The sequence below is a fragment of the Anomaloglossus baeobatrachus genome, chromosome 10 (genome assembly GCF_048569485.1).
Source record: "Anomaloglossus baeobatrachus isolate aAnoBae1 chromosome 10, aAnoBae1.hap1, whole genome shotgun sequence".
NCBI lineage: Eukaryota > Metazoa > Chordata > Amphibia > Anura > Aromobatidae > Anomaloglossus > Anomaloglossus baeobatrachus.
The window spans coordinates 194,837,019-194,855,273 of record NC_134362.1 but is presented as its reverse complement, the minus strand read 5'-3'; the positions used below and the strand labels follow the sequence as shown (position 1 = coordinate 194,855,273).

General features: G+C 50.7%; 1 protein-coding gene across 4 annotated transcripts in view; it reads right to left on the bottom strand.

Moving 5' to 3' along the window:
- Nucleotides 1–18,255, bottom strand: part of LOC142254791 (DNA topoisomerase 1-like) — a 291,550-nt gene that overhangs the window by 29,869 nt on the left and 243,426 nt on the right. For all 4 annotated transcript variants that reach the window (XM_075326090.1, XM_075326089.1, XM_075326091.1 and 1 more), the window contains one exon: nt 4,343–4,487. In XM_075326090.1, coding sequence (XP_075182205.1) covers nt 4,343–4,487 — 145 coding nt within the window. The remainder of the gene's footprint in view (nt 1–4,342; nt 4,488–18,255) is intronic.

Below are 18,255 nucleotides of genomic sequence, written 5' to 3'. Positions count from 1 at the left end.
ATAGGCTCCCTGCACCACCGCTCAATGGATGCAGTACCATTAACCAGATTTAATCCGTGCTTCGGAGGTACCACACGTGTGAGCGTCACCGCTCCCCCATAAACCAGGCGCTCTGTGCAGGTATGAGACGGTGGAATGGGTGAACTGTCCTCAGCTAATGTTAGTGTTCGGCTATAGATTGGAAATACAACTTCATTATCAATCTATAGGTCCCAACGGGCCCAGAAATGAACAGAATGTGCTCTGCGGAGCATGAGACGCGCCGATGTGTGCAGAGGGAGCGCCGACGTGTGCAGAGGGGGCACCACAGAGCCCCGGGTAGTATAATCTCATTTCTAAGAGGATAAAAAGAAGATGGGAGTATTTCACCTGGGATGAGATTTATGGAGAAGTGGAAGAGTAAATGGGAAGCAAAATAACTAAAAAGCCTACAGCGCTCCATTCATACCCGCTTCCTCCATGTCAGCATTCCCACCCTTCTCAGCACCACTTACTTGCTGCAGAGCTGCCCCTCTAAACCAAGCACCTTCAGTAGGAGCTCCTTCCGGGAAAAAAAAACCCAAAAAAACCTGTGCCCCCCGAGGTGCCCCCTTCTGGGGAAAAAAAAAACAAAAAACTGTCCCCCGAGGTGCCTCGTTCCGGGAAAAAAAACTGTGCCCCTTCTGGGAAAACAGTGCCCCCCCAAGGTGCTCCCTTCCTGGAAAAAAGTGTGACGCGCCCACGAGGTCTCAGGGCCAATAGTAATTTGGGGTTGCTGTGAATGGCCCGACCCGGCCATTCACAGGATGAAAGGTGACCGGTATGGGGGGGATGATGGGGGTTTACTTTGCAGCGCCACCTGTGGTATGCGGCCAATGATCAGCCGCCGCTGCGAGATGTTGCTCTCCTTCGGGGCAGATTGTCACACAGCTCAGATGGTCCAGCTCCCCACAGGTAGAGCTCGGCCCCAAGGAGGACGATGGTGGGGGGAAGCGTCCATTTGCGCCAGAGCGCGGGGCGACGGCAATGACGGGACGACACCAGCACTGAGGACAAACTTCTTTTACTCACTGTCAGGTCGTCACCCTTGGAGTGCCGGTTTCCGCAGCGATGGGCCTCAGCCGATCCCGGATGATTCAGAGGCCACCACCGATGTTGTGCAGTGTGAGACCGTCCTTCCTTGCGCTCTGTAGTGTGGATCCACATGGCATGAAGCTACTTGGGGACCCCAGTGTCCTTGGATTTAGTTCCTGCGCCGTTCACAGCCAGAGCAAATATTGTGGGCAGACCGTGGTTTTGATTCCCGACTCTATATGATGCTGTGCCCCGGGACCTTTGTGGTGGGCAATGGGACATGAAACCCCCCTTCCCTGCAGATTCTAATGGCGCAACGTGGAGTGTACGTCACCATAGAGTTCTGCTCCCTGACTGCGCCGGTCCCGAAGTGGCTGTTAGACAGCAACAGTGTATCTCCCTACTCTCTCTCATCAACTCCACTGGTTGTCTCCGGCTTCTTTTAGTCTGCCCATTCCTAACTGAAGGTGCTCCCCTTCAGTGGCCGTGGTCCTGTGAGTCCCTGATGTTCTGGCACTCTCTCAAGTCGGTCCCGAGAGAGCTCTTAAGAACTCCTCTCAGTCGGCCCCTCTAAAGGAGCTCTGGAGCATGCCCTTCAGCGACCTTACTTCTCCTGCATCAGACTGTTCTGTGTCCCAGACTATTCTGAGGTAAGAGTCTGTGTTCCTCACTTCCCTAGTGCTGCCTCCACCTTCCTGATGACTCACTAGTAGCTGGGAAAGTCCAATTGCTAAGGTGACCACCTCTAATCCAGTTTCTGTGGGAAAGAACCTACAGTGTGTGTTGTGTAAGTGATGAACATCAGTGGTTAACCTCTTCCTTACCCAGGATGAGTACTGCACCTTAAGTGAGATGCAATACCCTGTGGCAACTGAGCCTCAGGGGCACCACACATGCCTCCCAAGGTGCCCCTTCCGGGAACACCGTGCCTTTGTCTCATTTAGGAACACATCAAACTTCAGCCCAACTTTGATGTGGTCTGTGTTGAAAATATCTTTTAATACGCAATCTATTAAAGGCTTTATAATTAAGACATTGAGATGTCGACTTTCACGGACACCTCCATCCCCTCCGCACACCACCTCCTCCTTTCTGTGCGGCTAATGGTTATAGATCCCCGACCGGACTGATTTATCAGAGAGCGGAGGGTAATTACTGATAGAGCTCCGGTAACGAGGTAATAGGATATGCAGACGGAGGACATGAAATACCCAGCGGAGGGGACATTATGGGACCGGTCAGCCAGGAACATGTTGCAATGGTTTTGGATTGTTTTGTACCCAGTGGCGTAAACTTGTAGCTCATGGGCCTCAATGCAAAAGCTCCAAAGGGGCACTGAATTATTGCAGGTTTTTAATAGTATTTCATATGCACCATAGGGACTTTTTGGGGTCCCCTAGATTCCAGGGCCCGGGTGCAATTGCAGCCCCCTGCAGACTCACGGTACCGGTACTTGTGCCCCCTGCACACCCCTCTGTAGTTACGCTCCCTGCACCCAGGGTACTTGTGCCCCCTGCACGCACGGTACTTTGCGCAAGTTTCGTGAGTGCAGGGGGCGCTAGCACCGTTGGTGCAGGGGGCTGCAATTTCACCCACGGCAGTTGCGCCCCCCTGCACCCCCCATGGCAGTAGCATCCCCCTGCGCACCCACGGCCGTCGCGTCCCCCTGCGCACCCACGGCCGTCGCGTCCCCCTGCGCACCCACGGCCGTCGCGTCCCCCTGCGCACCCACGGCCGTCGCGTCCCCCTGCGCACCCACGGCCGTCGCGTCCCCCTGCGCACCCACGGCCGTCGCGTCCCCCTGCGCACCCACGGCCGTCGCGTCCCCCTGCGCACCCACGGCCGTCGCGTCCCCCTGCGCACCCACGGCCGTCGCGTCCCCCTGCGCACCCACGGCCGTCGCGTCCTCCTGCGCACCCACGGCCGTCGCGTCCTCCTGCGCACCCACGGCCGTCGCGTCCTCCTGCGCACCCACGGCTGTCGCGTCCTCCTGCGCACCTGACTCGCCCACCCAAGGGCTATGGGACACCCGGTGCTGGGCTGGACTAGTCCGGGGGTCGTCAGTGGTGGCTGGGCCCGACTCCGTGACCCTGGCGGGAGTCAATTAATATGGCTTCAGTGGGGGTGCTTAAAGTTTATATTCGTGACGCCACCTGTGGTTTGCGGCTATTAGGCCGCCGCTGCTGTATGGGGCCTCCGGGGCTGGTGGAATGGCAGCTTGGATGGTCCTGCTCCCCACAGGTGGAGCGGTGCCCCATGGCAACTGTTGGTGCTTGTAAGTGTCTATGGTGCGAAGTAAAGGAGGCAACACCAGGGGGTGCAGTTTCAAGATGTTTACTCACGATGGTTGTTCAACACGGCAGCTGTCCGGGTTGCCCACTGGTGTGCTGGAATCCCCTGTCAGGGACCTTCGCCGATCCCGGGTAGATCTGGGAATAAAAGCCGGTACACCCCTCTATAGTGTTCCTTTCTTCAGCTGACTTCTAAGCCTTGCCTTTGCTGGATGGACCTGGCTTGGCCTCCACTACAGCCTCAGGGCCAGGGGCTTGCCTAGTGGGTATTCTACCCCCTTTCCAGAGGTTCTGCTGTGGGCTGTGGCCCGGGGTGTTTGCAACTACCCTGGACCTCTGTTTTTACCTTTGGAATTTACTTCTCTTCCTCCAGTTTCTAGGGACTGTCCCCCTGTGTGCAGCTTGATCCCGCCACCTGATCTTTCTGTGGAACAGGCCACGAGCCTGAAAGCTGTCTGTGGCCCTGGAATCCCTTTTGTTCTGCTTGGTGTCACCTGGGCCCCAGGGTCTTCACCAGGAAGCGTCGCTTTCTTCTTCTTGCTCCTGACTGACTAGAGCACTTCTCCTTTCAACCCACTCTGCTCTCGGCTGGCTCCTCCCACCCACCCAGTTGCTAAGCCCTACCCTATGGGAGCAGGGATGGGTCTTACGGCCCCTCCCAGCATGCAGTATGGGAGGGTTGCTGCCACTGTCCCTGGTCCCTGTGTGTACCTAACAATGGGTGTAGTGCAGATTTGCCTGTGGACCAGCGTTTACTCCTTTCCTTACCCAGGATGGGACATCACACCTCTGGCTGGGGTGCAATGTTCCTGTGGTGACGGAAGCCTCAGGGGCGCCACACACCCACGGCCGTCGCATCCTCCTGCGCACCCACGGCCGTTGCGCCCCCCCCTGCACCCACGGCAGTTACGCCCCCCTGCACCCACGGCAGTTACGCCCCCCTGCACCCACGGCAGTTACGCCCCCCTGCACCCACGGCAGTTAACCCCAGTTTGTACCTTTAACTTTGAATTTGCATTCAGCATCACGTATTTCACCATCCCCTGTACGTTCTCCGTCCACGAAGCCAACCAGGTGACCGTAGGGTCGTGACGAACCTCTTTCCATTGATGGCCACTAGGGGGCACAGGAATTTTGGAGTCTCTGGATCAAAAGGGAAAATGAAAAAACATCAAAGAGGCCAAAACGAAATTAGAAGTGACATTTCTGCCCACTATTCGGACCCCCCACTTAAGCAGAATTGGGGTGCCCCTTCCCCATCCATCATACACTACAATGACGATTGCACACACTCCTCCATGCCCATTTCATCTTTTACTTTTTGAGAAGGTGAGGAGACCCCCGATTCGGTTGATTTGGGGGGGGGGGGGGGGTGTCTCCAAGACTGCCAGTTCCAGATATATAGGCCTCATAGGTGAATGACGAACAGGGGAACACTGACGGACAAAGACATAAAAGGGCCCCTGTGCAAGAACAATATAGGGTCCCTTTGCAGCCCAAGAGCTCATAAAAATGCAAAATTGCACCTTCTTTGGAGGTGGAAGTGGCCCCCTGTCCTCATGAGCCCCTAGGCGGCTGCACCAATGCCATGCACACCCCTAGATGGGAACCTTTAGTAGGGTTCCAGAGGTGCCATTTCATTGGGAAAGGTTTCCGAAAAACCCCACCCTATTTCCAAACCGTTTAGATGCCACAGTCCAGATTGACAGCAACATATCAGAGGTTAAACTCCTGCGATCGGAGGTTCGACCAAAATCGTTATAGTCTGGTGCCGGCTGTACAGCACAGTCCGCACCATACACAAAGTGTGCACATTTGCTGAACGTGTCCAGTGGAAGTCTCCAAATGAACCCTGGGCACAGGGGCGCTGGCATTGGGTTTGGACCCCAAATTGTATCGTTGCACTCATCAGTTCCTGCTCCTCACCGCCGCTTCTCTTCTCTCCAACATGTCTGCAACCAGTTGGCGGCATTGCAGTGAGCACGTTTGCACCTCGTGGATAGGATTAAAATTTAGGTGCGGTAACTATGAAAACCAAAACTGCATGTAAATGGGGCTTTTGTCTCATGATATAAATATATAAATGAGACCAAAACCTGCAAACAAAGTTTTCGGAACCTGCGAACCCCAGGGATCAAGTATATGACTGTGTGCTAGAGTTATATGGATGCTCCGCTGTATGGCGGCACTATAGGGGGTCCTTATGCAAAAGCACGATTGATCCTGGAGCCGTGGATTTAGCATTCATTATATTACTGGGATGTAGACATTAGAAAGATCAGCTGCCATGGAACTAGAGGTCCCAGCATGCTCTAATATTACTGGATGGAGTCGAAAAGCAGTTGTATAGCGGCACTATATTGTGTCCTAATCCAGTGTTCTAACGTAAAACCGTATATATGAAGCCGATGATTTAGCATTCATTACTATGATGTAGGCATTAGAAAGATGAGCTGCACAGTGGAACTAGTAGTCCCAGCAGGTTTCACTATCACTGGGTATGGGTGCAGTCGAAAAGCAATTGTATGGCGGCACTATAGGGTGTCCTAATGTAAAAGTGCAAATGATGTGGATTTAGCATTCATTGTATTACTGGGAGAGAGGCATTTGCAAGCTCAGCTGTAGTACAACTAGAAGTCCCAGCATGCTCTATTATCAATGTGAGGAGTCAGAGCAGTTGTATGGCGGCACTATAGGATGTAAAGTGCATGCATTTACTATTCATTATATTCCTGGGATGTAGGCATTAGGAAGATCAGCTACAGGGAACTAGTAGTCCCAGCATGCTCTACAATCACCGGGTGTGGGTGGAGTCGAAAAGCAGTGGTATGGCGGTACTATAGGGCATCCTAATGTAAAAGCACGAATGACCTGGATTTGGCATTATATTATTGGGATGTAGGCATTAGAAAGATTAGCTATAGGGGAACTAGAAGTCCCAGCATGCTCTACTTTCAATGGGTGGAGTAGAAAAGCAGTGGTTTGGCGGCACTATAGGGTGTCCTAATATAAAAGCGTGTGCCTTTACCATTCATTATATTCCTGGGATGTAGGCATTAGAAAGATCAGTGGCAGTGAAACTAGTAGACCCAGCATGCTCTACTATCACCGGTTGGAGTAAAAAAAAGCAGTGATATGGCGGCACTATAGGGTGTCCTAATGTAAAAGCGCATGCATTTAGCATTCATTATATTACTGGTATGCAGGCATTAGAAAGATCAGCTGTAGGGGGAACTAGAAATCCCAGCATGTGATATAATCACTGGGCATGGGTGAAGTTGGAGAGCAGTTGTATGGCGGCACTATAGGGTGTCCTAATGTAAAAGGGCAAATGACCTTGGACCAGTCGTTATAGCATTCATTATATATTACTGGGATGTAGGCATTAGAAAGATCAGCTGTAGTGGAAATAGAAGTCCCAGCATGCTCTACTATCACCGGTTGGAGTAAAAAAGCAGTGGTATGGCGGCACTATAGGGTGTCCTAATATAAAAGCGCGTGCATTTAGCACTCATATACTGGGATGCAGGCATTAGAAAGATCACCTGCAGTGGAACAAGTAGTCCCAGCATGCTCCACTATCACTGGGTACGGGTGGAGTTGGAGAGCAGTTGTATGGCGGCACTATAGGGAGTCCTAATGTAAAATTGCATATGATGTGGATTTAGCATTCATTATATTACTGGGATGTAGGTATTCAAAAGATCAGCTGTAGGGGAACTAGAAGACCCAGCATGCTCTAGAATCACAGAGTTCAGTAGAAAAGCAATTGTATGGCGGCACTATAGGGTGCATTTGTGCAAAAGGGCAAATGACCCTGGAGAAGTGGATTTGACATTCATTATATTACTAGGATTAGACAGATCAGCTGTAGGAGAACTAGAAGTCCCAGCATGTCTGCAATCACTAGTGTGAGTTACTAGGCGCTTGTCGCCTGATATACCGCTCTCCCCATAAAGCTCACTTATTGAGCGCTCAGGGAATGTAATATACACCGGGAGCGCGAAGAATTTGCCAAACGTTCACCTTAACCGTAAAGATAAACATTCCCTTTATCTAAATGAAACAGGACCGGCGCTTCACAGTCCATAATGTAATCTCTCAGTCGTATCACAGGTTATTAAATCTCCACAGAACACAAGAGCCGCAATTTCAAACAAATTCAACCTCGCGGCTCGGAGCAACGTGTCGGAAGTTCAGAGCGAGGAGCGAGTGAATTGCGAATTACCTGGCGGGTCACAAGTTCACGATCTGGATGAAGGAGTAAGAAATGAGTTATATAAAAGGGGAGAAAAAAAAAAAAAAAATGATTTGCTCTATTGTATTAGACTTTACGGGCGATTTATGGTGAACGCATTCGCCTGCAGGTGGCGCTGTTGGATGTAAAATGGCGCCATTGTCGATTTCTACGCTGGGGACTCTGGTTCGGGTTATTTCAGGGAGAGGGAAATGAAAATGTAAAATATAAAAAAACAAACATCAGGAATGCGAGGGTTAAATAACTAAGTATTGGGAGCATTCTAAAATATAAAGAGTGATATCCCCCCCACCCCCACGTATGATAAGCAATAACGTCCTAAACGCTGGGGGTCCAATTGTTGGGACCCCCAGCAATCCTGATATTGGGGGTCTGCAGTCCTGTTCTGAAACTTGAGACCACCCTTTAAAGAGTGACTGGCACTTACTCCTGTATTTTTCTCGCTGTTCCCCCCCGATTAGTTTGCGCTTTGTTTTTTTTCAATCCACTTTATGGTTCCAGAGATATAGATCTTTTTATTCAGTGCCTAAAGACACGCCCCTGAGGATCCTGTGAACCACACCTCCTTGGTAAATACCATTATATTTTGGGGGGGGGATTTTTTTTAATCCACTATGGTTCCAGAAATATAGACCTTTTTATTTAGTTGAAAAATGTTGTGTTTTTTTTTTTTAACGAGGCGTGGCATAATACAGAGCAGCCTAAAGACACGCCCCTTGGGATCCTGTGAGCCACACCTTAGGTAAATACAAATTTTTTTTTTTAAATACACTTTATGGTTCCTGAAATTTAAGTCTTTAGTGACAATTTTCATGGTCTTTTTAACGGGGCATGGCATAATACAGAGCAGTCTAAAGACATGCCCCCGAGGATCCTGTGAGCCACGCCCCCTTGAAATACCATTTTTTTAAATCCAGTTTATGGTTCCCGAGATATAGGCTTTTATATTCAGTGCCAATTTGTGTGGTCTTTACAATGGGAGTGACATAATATGAAGCAGCCTAAAGACACGTCCCTGAGGATCTGGTGGTACCACACACCTCTTTGGTTAATACCATATATTTTTTTTCTAGATCCACTTTATGGCTTCCAGAGATATAGACCTTTTTATTTAGTGGCCATTTTAATGGTCTTTCTTATGGGGCATGGAATAATACAAAGCAGGCTAAAGACACACCCCTGAGGATCCCATGTGCCACGCCTCCTGGTAAATACCCCTTTTTAAATCCACTTTATGCTTCCAGAGATATATTTATTTAGTGCCAATTTTCAAGGTCTTTCCAAAAGGGACATAGAATAATAATACAGAGCAACCTAAAAACACCCGTGAGGATCCTTTCGACCATAAAGTGTATTTTAAAAATAAAAAAAAAATAAGATTTTTTTTTTAAAATCCACTTTATGGTTCCAGAGATAAATGTTTTTATTTAGTGCCAATTTTCATGGTCTTTTTAATGGGGTGTGGCATAAAGACCAGCCATAAGACACACCCCTGAGGATCCTGTGAGCCACACTCCCTTGGAAATACCATAAAAAAAGTATCTCTAAATAAAAAAGTGCCCATATCTCTAGAACAGAGTAGTGAATTAAAAAAAAAGACAAAATAAGGGGAGGAGGAATACCCCCCCCCCCCAAAAAAAAAAACAAAAAAAAAACTGGACACTTGATCTGGTAATAGATCCCATTTAGAGAAAGTTAACACGTTACATATCAAATCTGCATCAAACTGCAAAAAAATAATAAAACAATAAATAAGACAAAATTCAATTCTCACACTGTAAAAGCAATAGATATGGCGCAAACTCTGCACCACAACTCTATTCGTGTCTCATCCACATGCCCGCTACTGTAAACCATTGTGGATTTTACTTGCGTAAATTGGTAACATTTCCTTAGTGGGCCATCTGCTAGGAGGGGAAAAACAGGAAAGTGTTCAAAACAAAACTGAAAAACAAAAATCGAGAAACAAAAACTGAAAAACCACCACATCCAACCAAGCACCACAACCAACCAAGCACCACAACCAACCAAGCACCACAACCAACCAAGCACCACAACCAACCAAGCACCACAACCAACCAAGCACCACAACCAAGCACCACAACCAACCAAAAAACAAACAAAAAAACAAACAAAAATTTCTATTAAGGAAACCAGAAAATGGGAGAAGAAAGAACGAGTGACAAAGCTCCATCAGAGTTAATATGTCCAGCAATGATATCTGACAGACAGCTACTTCTGGATCCAGGAACTCAAGGAAAGAGAAGTTTACAGAAACTGCAGAGCTTAGAAGAAGAGAAAGATCTCCTGCATATAAGGTGACATTTTTGAAGGTATGAATTAAAAGACTTTTTAAGCCCATAGTCAGAATAAAGGGGTTACAGTTTTACAGAAGAAGCCCCTCTCTGATCCCACATTGTGGCTTGTTGAAAGGCCTACTTTCTTCTGCAACAGCGCCCCCCTCCTGACCACAGGTTGTGAGTGGTATTGCAGGCGATCTGCATTACTTTGCTTTCTTAGAGAAACAGCCCGATATATTTTTTCAGCTCCTTAATGCATTTTTGGAGGCTTTTCTCCCTGGATTCTAGTGGTCGGAGCCACCCGAGATCACAGAGTGGCATCCTTCATCCCTTGACAGGGCAGATTTTTGCACATTACGCAGGATTACGGTGCAGAGACCGGCTCTCCTGATCCTCCATCCCCCCCTCCCCAATCCCCGCGGTCGCACATCCAGGCTGCACGGAGATTAAACCTGCATAGAAAGCTTCAGATGCATCAGTCTGGTTAATCTCCGCCATCAATACTTTCCTACAGATACTCTTCTCTCCTCCTCTCTGCATTTCCAGTATCCAAGCAATACAAGCGTAATGATGCTGCAATTTGCTGGATGGGGAGACGAGCACCACGGCTGAATGCTTTCTGAGACCTCGTATCAAGCTGTTCCCGGCTCTGGATCAGATCATCATTGTAGCATTGATCAGAAAACATTACTTCCTCCAACTCCAAACTACAAAACACTCAAACCCAAACATTTTTTGCAGCCAGGAATTATACTTCTATATATGACCGCTATAATAAGTGGCGGTATTATTACATTTGTATTCACATTCTACCTGCCAGTTTTCAGAATAAGAGGAGAAATAATACTATTTGTGGCCATTATGTGACTTGTATCCAGCATTTCTCTCCTTTTGCAGCTTCTAGCTGTAATTTCAGTTGTCTCTGAGCTGGTGGGTGGAGACTAGATTCTATGAAGTCTCCCATACACAGCACACAGACTGTCTCTAATTTCCAGTTGTCTCTGAGCTGGTGGGTGGGGACTGGCTACTACAATATCTCCCATAGACAGAACAGAAAAGGGATTCCGGCTTCCTGTCTTTATGTAGCACATGTTCAAAAGCAGCAGCAGGATGGAGGACATTATCCAGCAGCATGGAGGACATTATTATATAGCAGCATGGAGGACATTATTATACAGCAGCATGGAGGACATTATTATACAGCAGCATGGAGGACATTATTATACAGCAGCATGGAGGACATTATTATACAGCAGCATGGAGGACATTATACAGCAGCATGGAGGACATTATACAGCAGGACTGAGCAGTACAGCTGTGAATCCAGCTCTGGGGTATTAAAGCAACCGAACAATTTCTCTATTTTGTTCACTTGGCACCGGTCTATTGCCTTTCCATACACTAGGATAGGCATCTGTAATGCAAAATAGATAGCCAAAAATCTATCAACAAAAGGGAGATTTGGATGATTGTCAAACTTCAGGAATAAGAAAACTTTTTGTTATTCTCTTAATGATTTATGACAAGTAAGTAGAATCAACAATTAAGGCTGGGACTACAATGTGATATTGGTCCTGGCATGGGTCGCTTCTGCGCCCTCGCCTCACTCAGACGCGCGCCAATCCCCTCACCATGCCCAGACGCGCATCACCCATCGCCCCGCCCAGACGCACGTGCGCTCGCCTCGCTCAGATATGCACGCCCTCGCTCACACATTCACTCGCTCACTACCCGCACCCTCACCCACTACCAGCACCCTCACCCACTACCCTCACCCACTACCCACACCCTCGCCCACGCTCACTACCCACACCCTCGCCCACACTCTCATTCACTACCCGCACCCTCACCCCACTCAGCTCACTAACTGCACTCTCGCACCGTTCACTACCCGCACCCTCACCCCACTCAGCTCACTAACTGTACCCTCGCACCGTTCACTACCCGCACCCTTGCCCCACTCACTACCCACACCCTCGCCTCAAATAATTCACAAGTAAACAATGACAAGTTTAAACAAAAGTAGGTTTTCTATATTAAGAAATCGACCCTTGTGCGATTGTGGGGGAAGGGGAGAATCGTACTGTCGGCATCAATCAACTATTCTTGCAATGTGATAACTGCAATGTAAATTCAATAATTCTAAGTGGAAACCATCTATGACATTCCCATCTCAGGCTCAGAAGTACTGGACATTTATTTTGATAGTAACTTATTACCTCTTTCCATACACCTTATTTTAAAGATATTGCATGAAATGAAAAAAAAAAAAAAAGCAAAAAAAATATAAACGACGCCACTCTCACCTATAGGCTTTGTCTGGTATTGCAGCTCACTTGAATAGAGCTAAGTTGCAATACCACAGGCAGCCTATAGACAAGAGTGGCGCTATTACTGGAAGTACGCCGCCATCTTTTTCTAATCTGCAGTCACTTTACAATCACTGTGGCGTAGAAGAATAAAACAGAGTATTACTTGGTAGCTGGCCTCCCTTAAGATTCATTAGCCATGAGCAAACTTTCATAGGACGCTAGACCAGTGGCACTGGATGGTAGCCCCCCTCCGTACCGCCTCCTCCTTTTCGGATTTGTAGGCTCGGTGTATTGTGATGCTACAGTGATGCTCTTTTTCGGCATATCAGAAGTGGCGTCGGGAATCCTGGCGGGCAGGTGGCGGTTCACAGGGCTCTGACCAGACATGGCCACTGGACCATCTTTAAGTTTCCTGCAGATCCAGACACTGTAGGCCCCAGTGGGAATGCGACGCCCCTGGACTATTCAGGTCGTCACAGGGTACTGCGCGCTCTTAGTGCAGGATTCAACCCCCCATGGTTCTGGGTCTCCATCCTGCAATACTGCCTCTGTCGCGGGCGGAGGAGGGGACGCTGCGCTCTCCCACTGCTCGGGTCCGGACACTGCTGCTGCTGCCGCTACTGCTCGGTGGTGGCTCAAGCGGTGGGCCGGATCCCGGGGACTCGAGCGGCGTTCCTCGCCCGTGAGTGAAAAGGGAGATTGATTGGATGGTGGGGGATTTGGTGATTGTCCGTGACGCCACCCACGGTTGTGGTGAAGTTGGTGACACCACCGCTGCTCTGGATGGGGGACCCCCGGGAGCGATGACAGGGAGCAGCCTGGATGTTAGTTCTCCCATCCATGGGTAGGGGGTTGGTTGTCCCGGGGCCCGGTGATGGGGTAGGGATGGATGACAGGCGGGCTACAGGGCCTGGTGAGGTGCAGGGTCGCGGGGGCAGCGCTGTGCCGCACGGCACGGTGGTACTCACTCAGCCAATGATGAGGACACAGTTCTCGGTAAAACACACGGCTGGATGGACGGGTCCCACAGATGGCTGCGGTGTTGTTTCTCCCGGCAGGTTGATGGTGACTGCCTTTCCCTGCACCTATGTACTGTAAACGGTTCCAATGGGTTCCCACCGGTAACCCGCTCCCCGGCTTGGATGTGGGCCGGAAGAGCCCCTTTTGCCCGCAGGCTCTGGCCCTGGGAACGGTAGTCTTGGCGGTGGCTGTGTTTCCCTCTCACGGTTGGACTGTTGCCTTCTGTCGGGACTTGGCTGCTGGGAAACCCAGGAGGTTCCCTTCGCTGACGGATTTGGCAAATTCACGGCGACTCCTAGCCTTGCCGGGGTCCGTAAGCCCCTGCCAGATGGTGCTGACTTCTCTTTGTGTACCGGTCTGGTACCGACGGGCCACCGCCCGTCCACGGTCCTTACGGTAGACTCAGATAGGCCACTCCTGCAGACGGTCACCACCGTCTGCCAACCTTGCTGATCCGTCTGGGCCACACACCCGGACGCTGTCAGTTAGTTGCTCCACTACCACTTTCCTTCCTTCCACTTTCACCTCCAAAACTAATCTGTCTGCTTTTCCCGCCTCCAGGACTGTGAACTCCTCGGTGGGCGGGACCAACCGCCTGGCTCCACCCCCTGGTGTGGACATCAGCCCCTGGAGGAAGGCAACAAGGGTTTTGTGTCTGACTTTGGTGTGCCTGACCAGGAGTGTGGGGTGTGTAGGTGTTCTCTTTGGCCCCTGGCTTGTCCAGGGCGCCACACCTCCTTCAGCATTCACAAATCCTAGATACACCTTGCACCACACCTGCCAGACACACCAGTGGGCTGCTTAAGCAGGAATAGGGCCGCCCACCTAGGGGTCAGGCAGGGAGGTGGGAGGTGACAAGTCAGTCCAATGGTAGCCCTCGAGCTGTAAGGAGCTCTGAGGAAGCTGGCAGTTTGAGCTCCCAGGGAAGAAGCACACTAGGTCGCAGACAGTGGTCTGGACCTAGAGGAGTCGGACCCCCGGTCGCAGGGGATTGAGACTAGGTGCCTGTAACCCATCAAGGAGGAAGAACCAGGCTGCTGACCTATCACCGGTCCGGGACCGAAGGCATGGCGGGGTACACTGACTCTAGGGCGGGGAGAAGCTTCAGGCGTCCCAGCAATTACCTGCGGAGGACAGGGCCTTTATTGACTGGTCCCACCAAGCTCAGAGATCGGGGGCACTAGCGCAATGAGGGGGATAGGGCTTTCCAAGCAAAGCAGCCCACTGAAATCCCAAGCATGAGCCCTGTGAGCAGGCTCCTTCACTTAGCCACAGTGGGGAGCGGAGGCCCGGAAAGATCCAAGATACCGGGCTACTACGGACAAACTAAACTGTGTGCCAGGAGGCAGGTTACGGACCACCAGGCAGTGCGGCAGGGGATGGGACCCGGACTAGCTCCCATCGAGAGGCACCGGCAGTCAGAGACTTGGTTTACCCTGTTGTCAGCATCTGCTTCATTGCTGAGCGAGTACCTGATTAACCGCATCATCATCCAGAGTCCCGGGCCTACCCCCACCGGTGGAGGGCAACGTCATCTAGCTGCCCCAGTCCATCACCCCGGGTACTCCCAACGGCAGCACTCCCAATTACCGCACACCACGAGTGGAGTCACGAACTATACCAAATTCCCTGTAAATACTCCCTTTGCCATTTGAGTGTGGCCCCTAGCCCCCGGATCCAGAGACCCTCGAGCTACGAGTAACCACCACCCCCGGATCCGAGCGGTTCGATCCGCTGCAGGGGCGGCACAGGAGCGTCTGGTGGGATTATGTTCCTGCGGAGGATACTTTGAGCAGAGCGGTCTCCAAGTAATCCCCTTGGCGGCGTTCTCTGTGTCCCCCCCCCGCTGCTCCCCACAAGTCGTAAAATCCTCCAATTTGCCTAACTGTCCCGTCTTCCGCGTGAAATGTTTTGACACGGCGGGTCAGAGAGACGAGCGGTGCGCTAATCCCGTATAAACCCGCACTCCGCAGGCAGAGCCCAGCACGTGCCGAGCGCAAAGCTGCAAATCACACACACGCCGCCGTCCTTGGGAGTTACCGGACGCCGCGGCGCTGCCACACGGCTCGGCGGCTCCGCAGTAACGCGCTCAGTTAGTTTTAGGCTTCATTTTGTATTGGGGGGGGCACAAAACATCTACTTGAAAAGCTTGATTGGCACAAAGGATGCTTGGTCTGTCCGCAATGACACGGTGCTCACAGAAAAGAAGGGGTAGCAGCCATATCATGATTTTTTTTTCTGAGGGTGCGATAAAAGGGTTAATTCCCATCTTGATAAATTGGGTATCGTCCGATTGGTGGATTGGGCTGTTACATCCTAATCATGGGTATTTCCCACTGCAGTGCTTACAAGCTAGATAGCAGTGGTGGTCGGTCGTCTAGGCAACCAAAAAAAAAAGTGCTAAAGAATGGCTGCAAAATTTAAAAAGTGGTAAATTGCTTGTGGATTTGTTTTACATAGCTATTCGATCTCCCGCCGGCCATGCAGTGATGACATCACTGCCATCATTCACATGACCGCTGCAGACAATCACGTACAAATCTCATAAAACAACGGATGGGATGTCATTGCTGTGGAACAGGTGGGATCCATTGGAGCTTTGGCACTGGATCAAGTAGGCAGGTTATGGTTATTTTAAAAAAAATCCCAGATAATTCCATAAAAACCTGATCCCCTTTAAAGAATTTGCAAGCAGCTGGCGCTACCCACAGGACGGGTGATAATTCGATTACTGGGGGTCCCATTGACACTGGAACAGGAGCCTCACCCCTGCACTCGACCATCTCTGCTGATCCCATTCCATTCTCGACTTCTGCTACCTTCAAACGAGAAGGCTCACCCCTGTACTGTACTTGTGGCACCCCTGAGGCTTCAGGCACCACAGGGTATTGCATCTCATTTCAGGTGCAATGCTTATTCCGGGTGATGGAGTTAACCATTGAAGTCTTTTCACTTACACAACATCCAGCCAGCTTGGGAAATTCATGGTTACTGGGACAACCACTAGTGAGTTATCAGAAAGGTGGGGGCTGCACTGAGGGAGTAGGAACACAGTTTCATTTTAGAATAGTCTGAGACTCTGAACAACACGGTTGCAGGAGAGAGTGGTTGAGAGCTTCTCCTGCTAGAACTGGACAGACCGGAGAAGGGCGAGAGGCAAACAGTGGAGCTAGTGAGACAGAGGAGAACATGGTAGCTGGAGGTCGAGCCTAACCGTTCCCACAGTGCCAGTGCTAGACGGGGTGCAGAGCCCTAGGGTGGGACATATTCCACGTTGGACCACCAGAATATACAGGGGATGAGGAGTCCAAGTCCCATTGACCACCACCTATTTTCCCAGAGCATAGTGACACATAGGGTCCGGGGTCAGGATCACGCTCGGGTCCCATAACAAATCCGCGCCACCTGCATACGGGATGGGATACTTTACAAGAATACTGGGGTCCCCAAGTTGCTTCAAGCCACGGGGTTCCACAAGTAAGCGCAAAAGAGGAAGGTCTCACACTCCAGACACCGGTGATTGCTTCTGATTTACCCGGGAGCGGCTGGAGCCCATCGCGTCGGAGATCGGCACCACCAGGGCATCTTACGATCTGTGAGTAAAAAGAACTTTGAACCGCAGTCCTGGTGTCATTCTGGTCATTGCTGTCGCCCCATGCTTTGGCGCCACCATCCGTCCCGATTGCCCTCATTTCCTCGGGGCCTGCTCCACCTGTGGGGAGCGATACCATCTTTGCTGCTATTATCATCCGCCGCGGAGGACCGCAACAGCAGTGGCGGCTAATCCCTGGCCGCGTACCGCAGGTGGCGTCACGACAAACATCACTCCCAACCTCATCATGCCCCTTTTATTGTGGACACCTTGGGGCACAAAGTCGGGCAGGACCACCAGTGACATCCCCGAAACAGACACCACCAGCCCGGTGACGAGTAAGGTTAACCCCCTGCCCCCTGGGTGCCACATACTCACATGTCTCTGGGGTCCCATCCAATGCCTGACCCCCGCGCCCTTCAGACAAGAAGACTACGGAGTCTCGCCCATGTACTCGCCTGTTTCAGTGGTCCCGTACCATGCTCGCCCTCAACTCCCTTCAAACAAGGAGGCTGCAGAGCTCCTGAGATCAGTGGAGACCCCATTGTCTGGATATGTCCTTGGTCCTGAAGCTGCCACTCTCCTCCTCAGACAAGCTGCAGTCACTTTGCAGATCTGAGGGTCTGTGGATAGGGAGGGGGGGCACAGACTAATTTTCTAACCATTGTCACCGCATTGGCAATAATTACTGAACCACTTAAGTGGCTTCGGAGATTTCCATAGTCTCCAGCTGTGATCCAGCGTTCAGAGGTCCTCCTTCACTGGAGCCGCCTGCGAGCACAGACTCCGCTTTCTTTGTAGTCTTATTTAATTGCGGCATCCCCTCTAATTTTGTACCTTTCCAGATTGACCGCGATGATGGCTTGCCCCCCGCAGAAGAGGACATTGGTTAGAATTTGCTCTTAAAAGAAAAAAAAAGTAGTTCACATTGTGCGAAGTTTGCTAGAAGGAGCCAAGTTTCCATGGAAAGCGCCCTGTATGATGTACGTAGACCTGGGGGTCCGCGCAAGTTATTAATCCAAGTGCAGCCTTGTCGATATGGTTCTACCTGAAGGACGACGATGAGCTGGTCTGCAGAATACTACACCATTGACAATCATCAGGAGCGCACTGTGCCCCAACAAGCAGGGAGTCGGAAGGAAGGGGAGCAGCGCGCTCCTGAAGAAACATGGTCAGGGAAACCCTTTAGACCTTTGGGGAAATGGAGTTAAGAGATAAAAAAAGTGGTATCACTAGTTAAGAGTACTGACCACCCGAGCATGGTAGTGCCCGCTCATCACTAGTTACCAGTACTGACCACCCGAGCATGGTAGTGCCCGCTCATCACTAGTTACCAGTACTGACCACCCGAGCATGGTAGTGCCCGCTCATCACTAGTTACTAGTACTGAGCACCCGAGCATGGTAGTGCCCACTCATCACTAGTTACT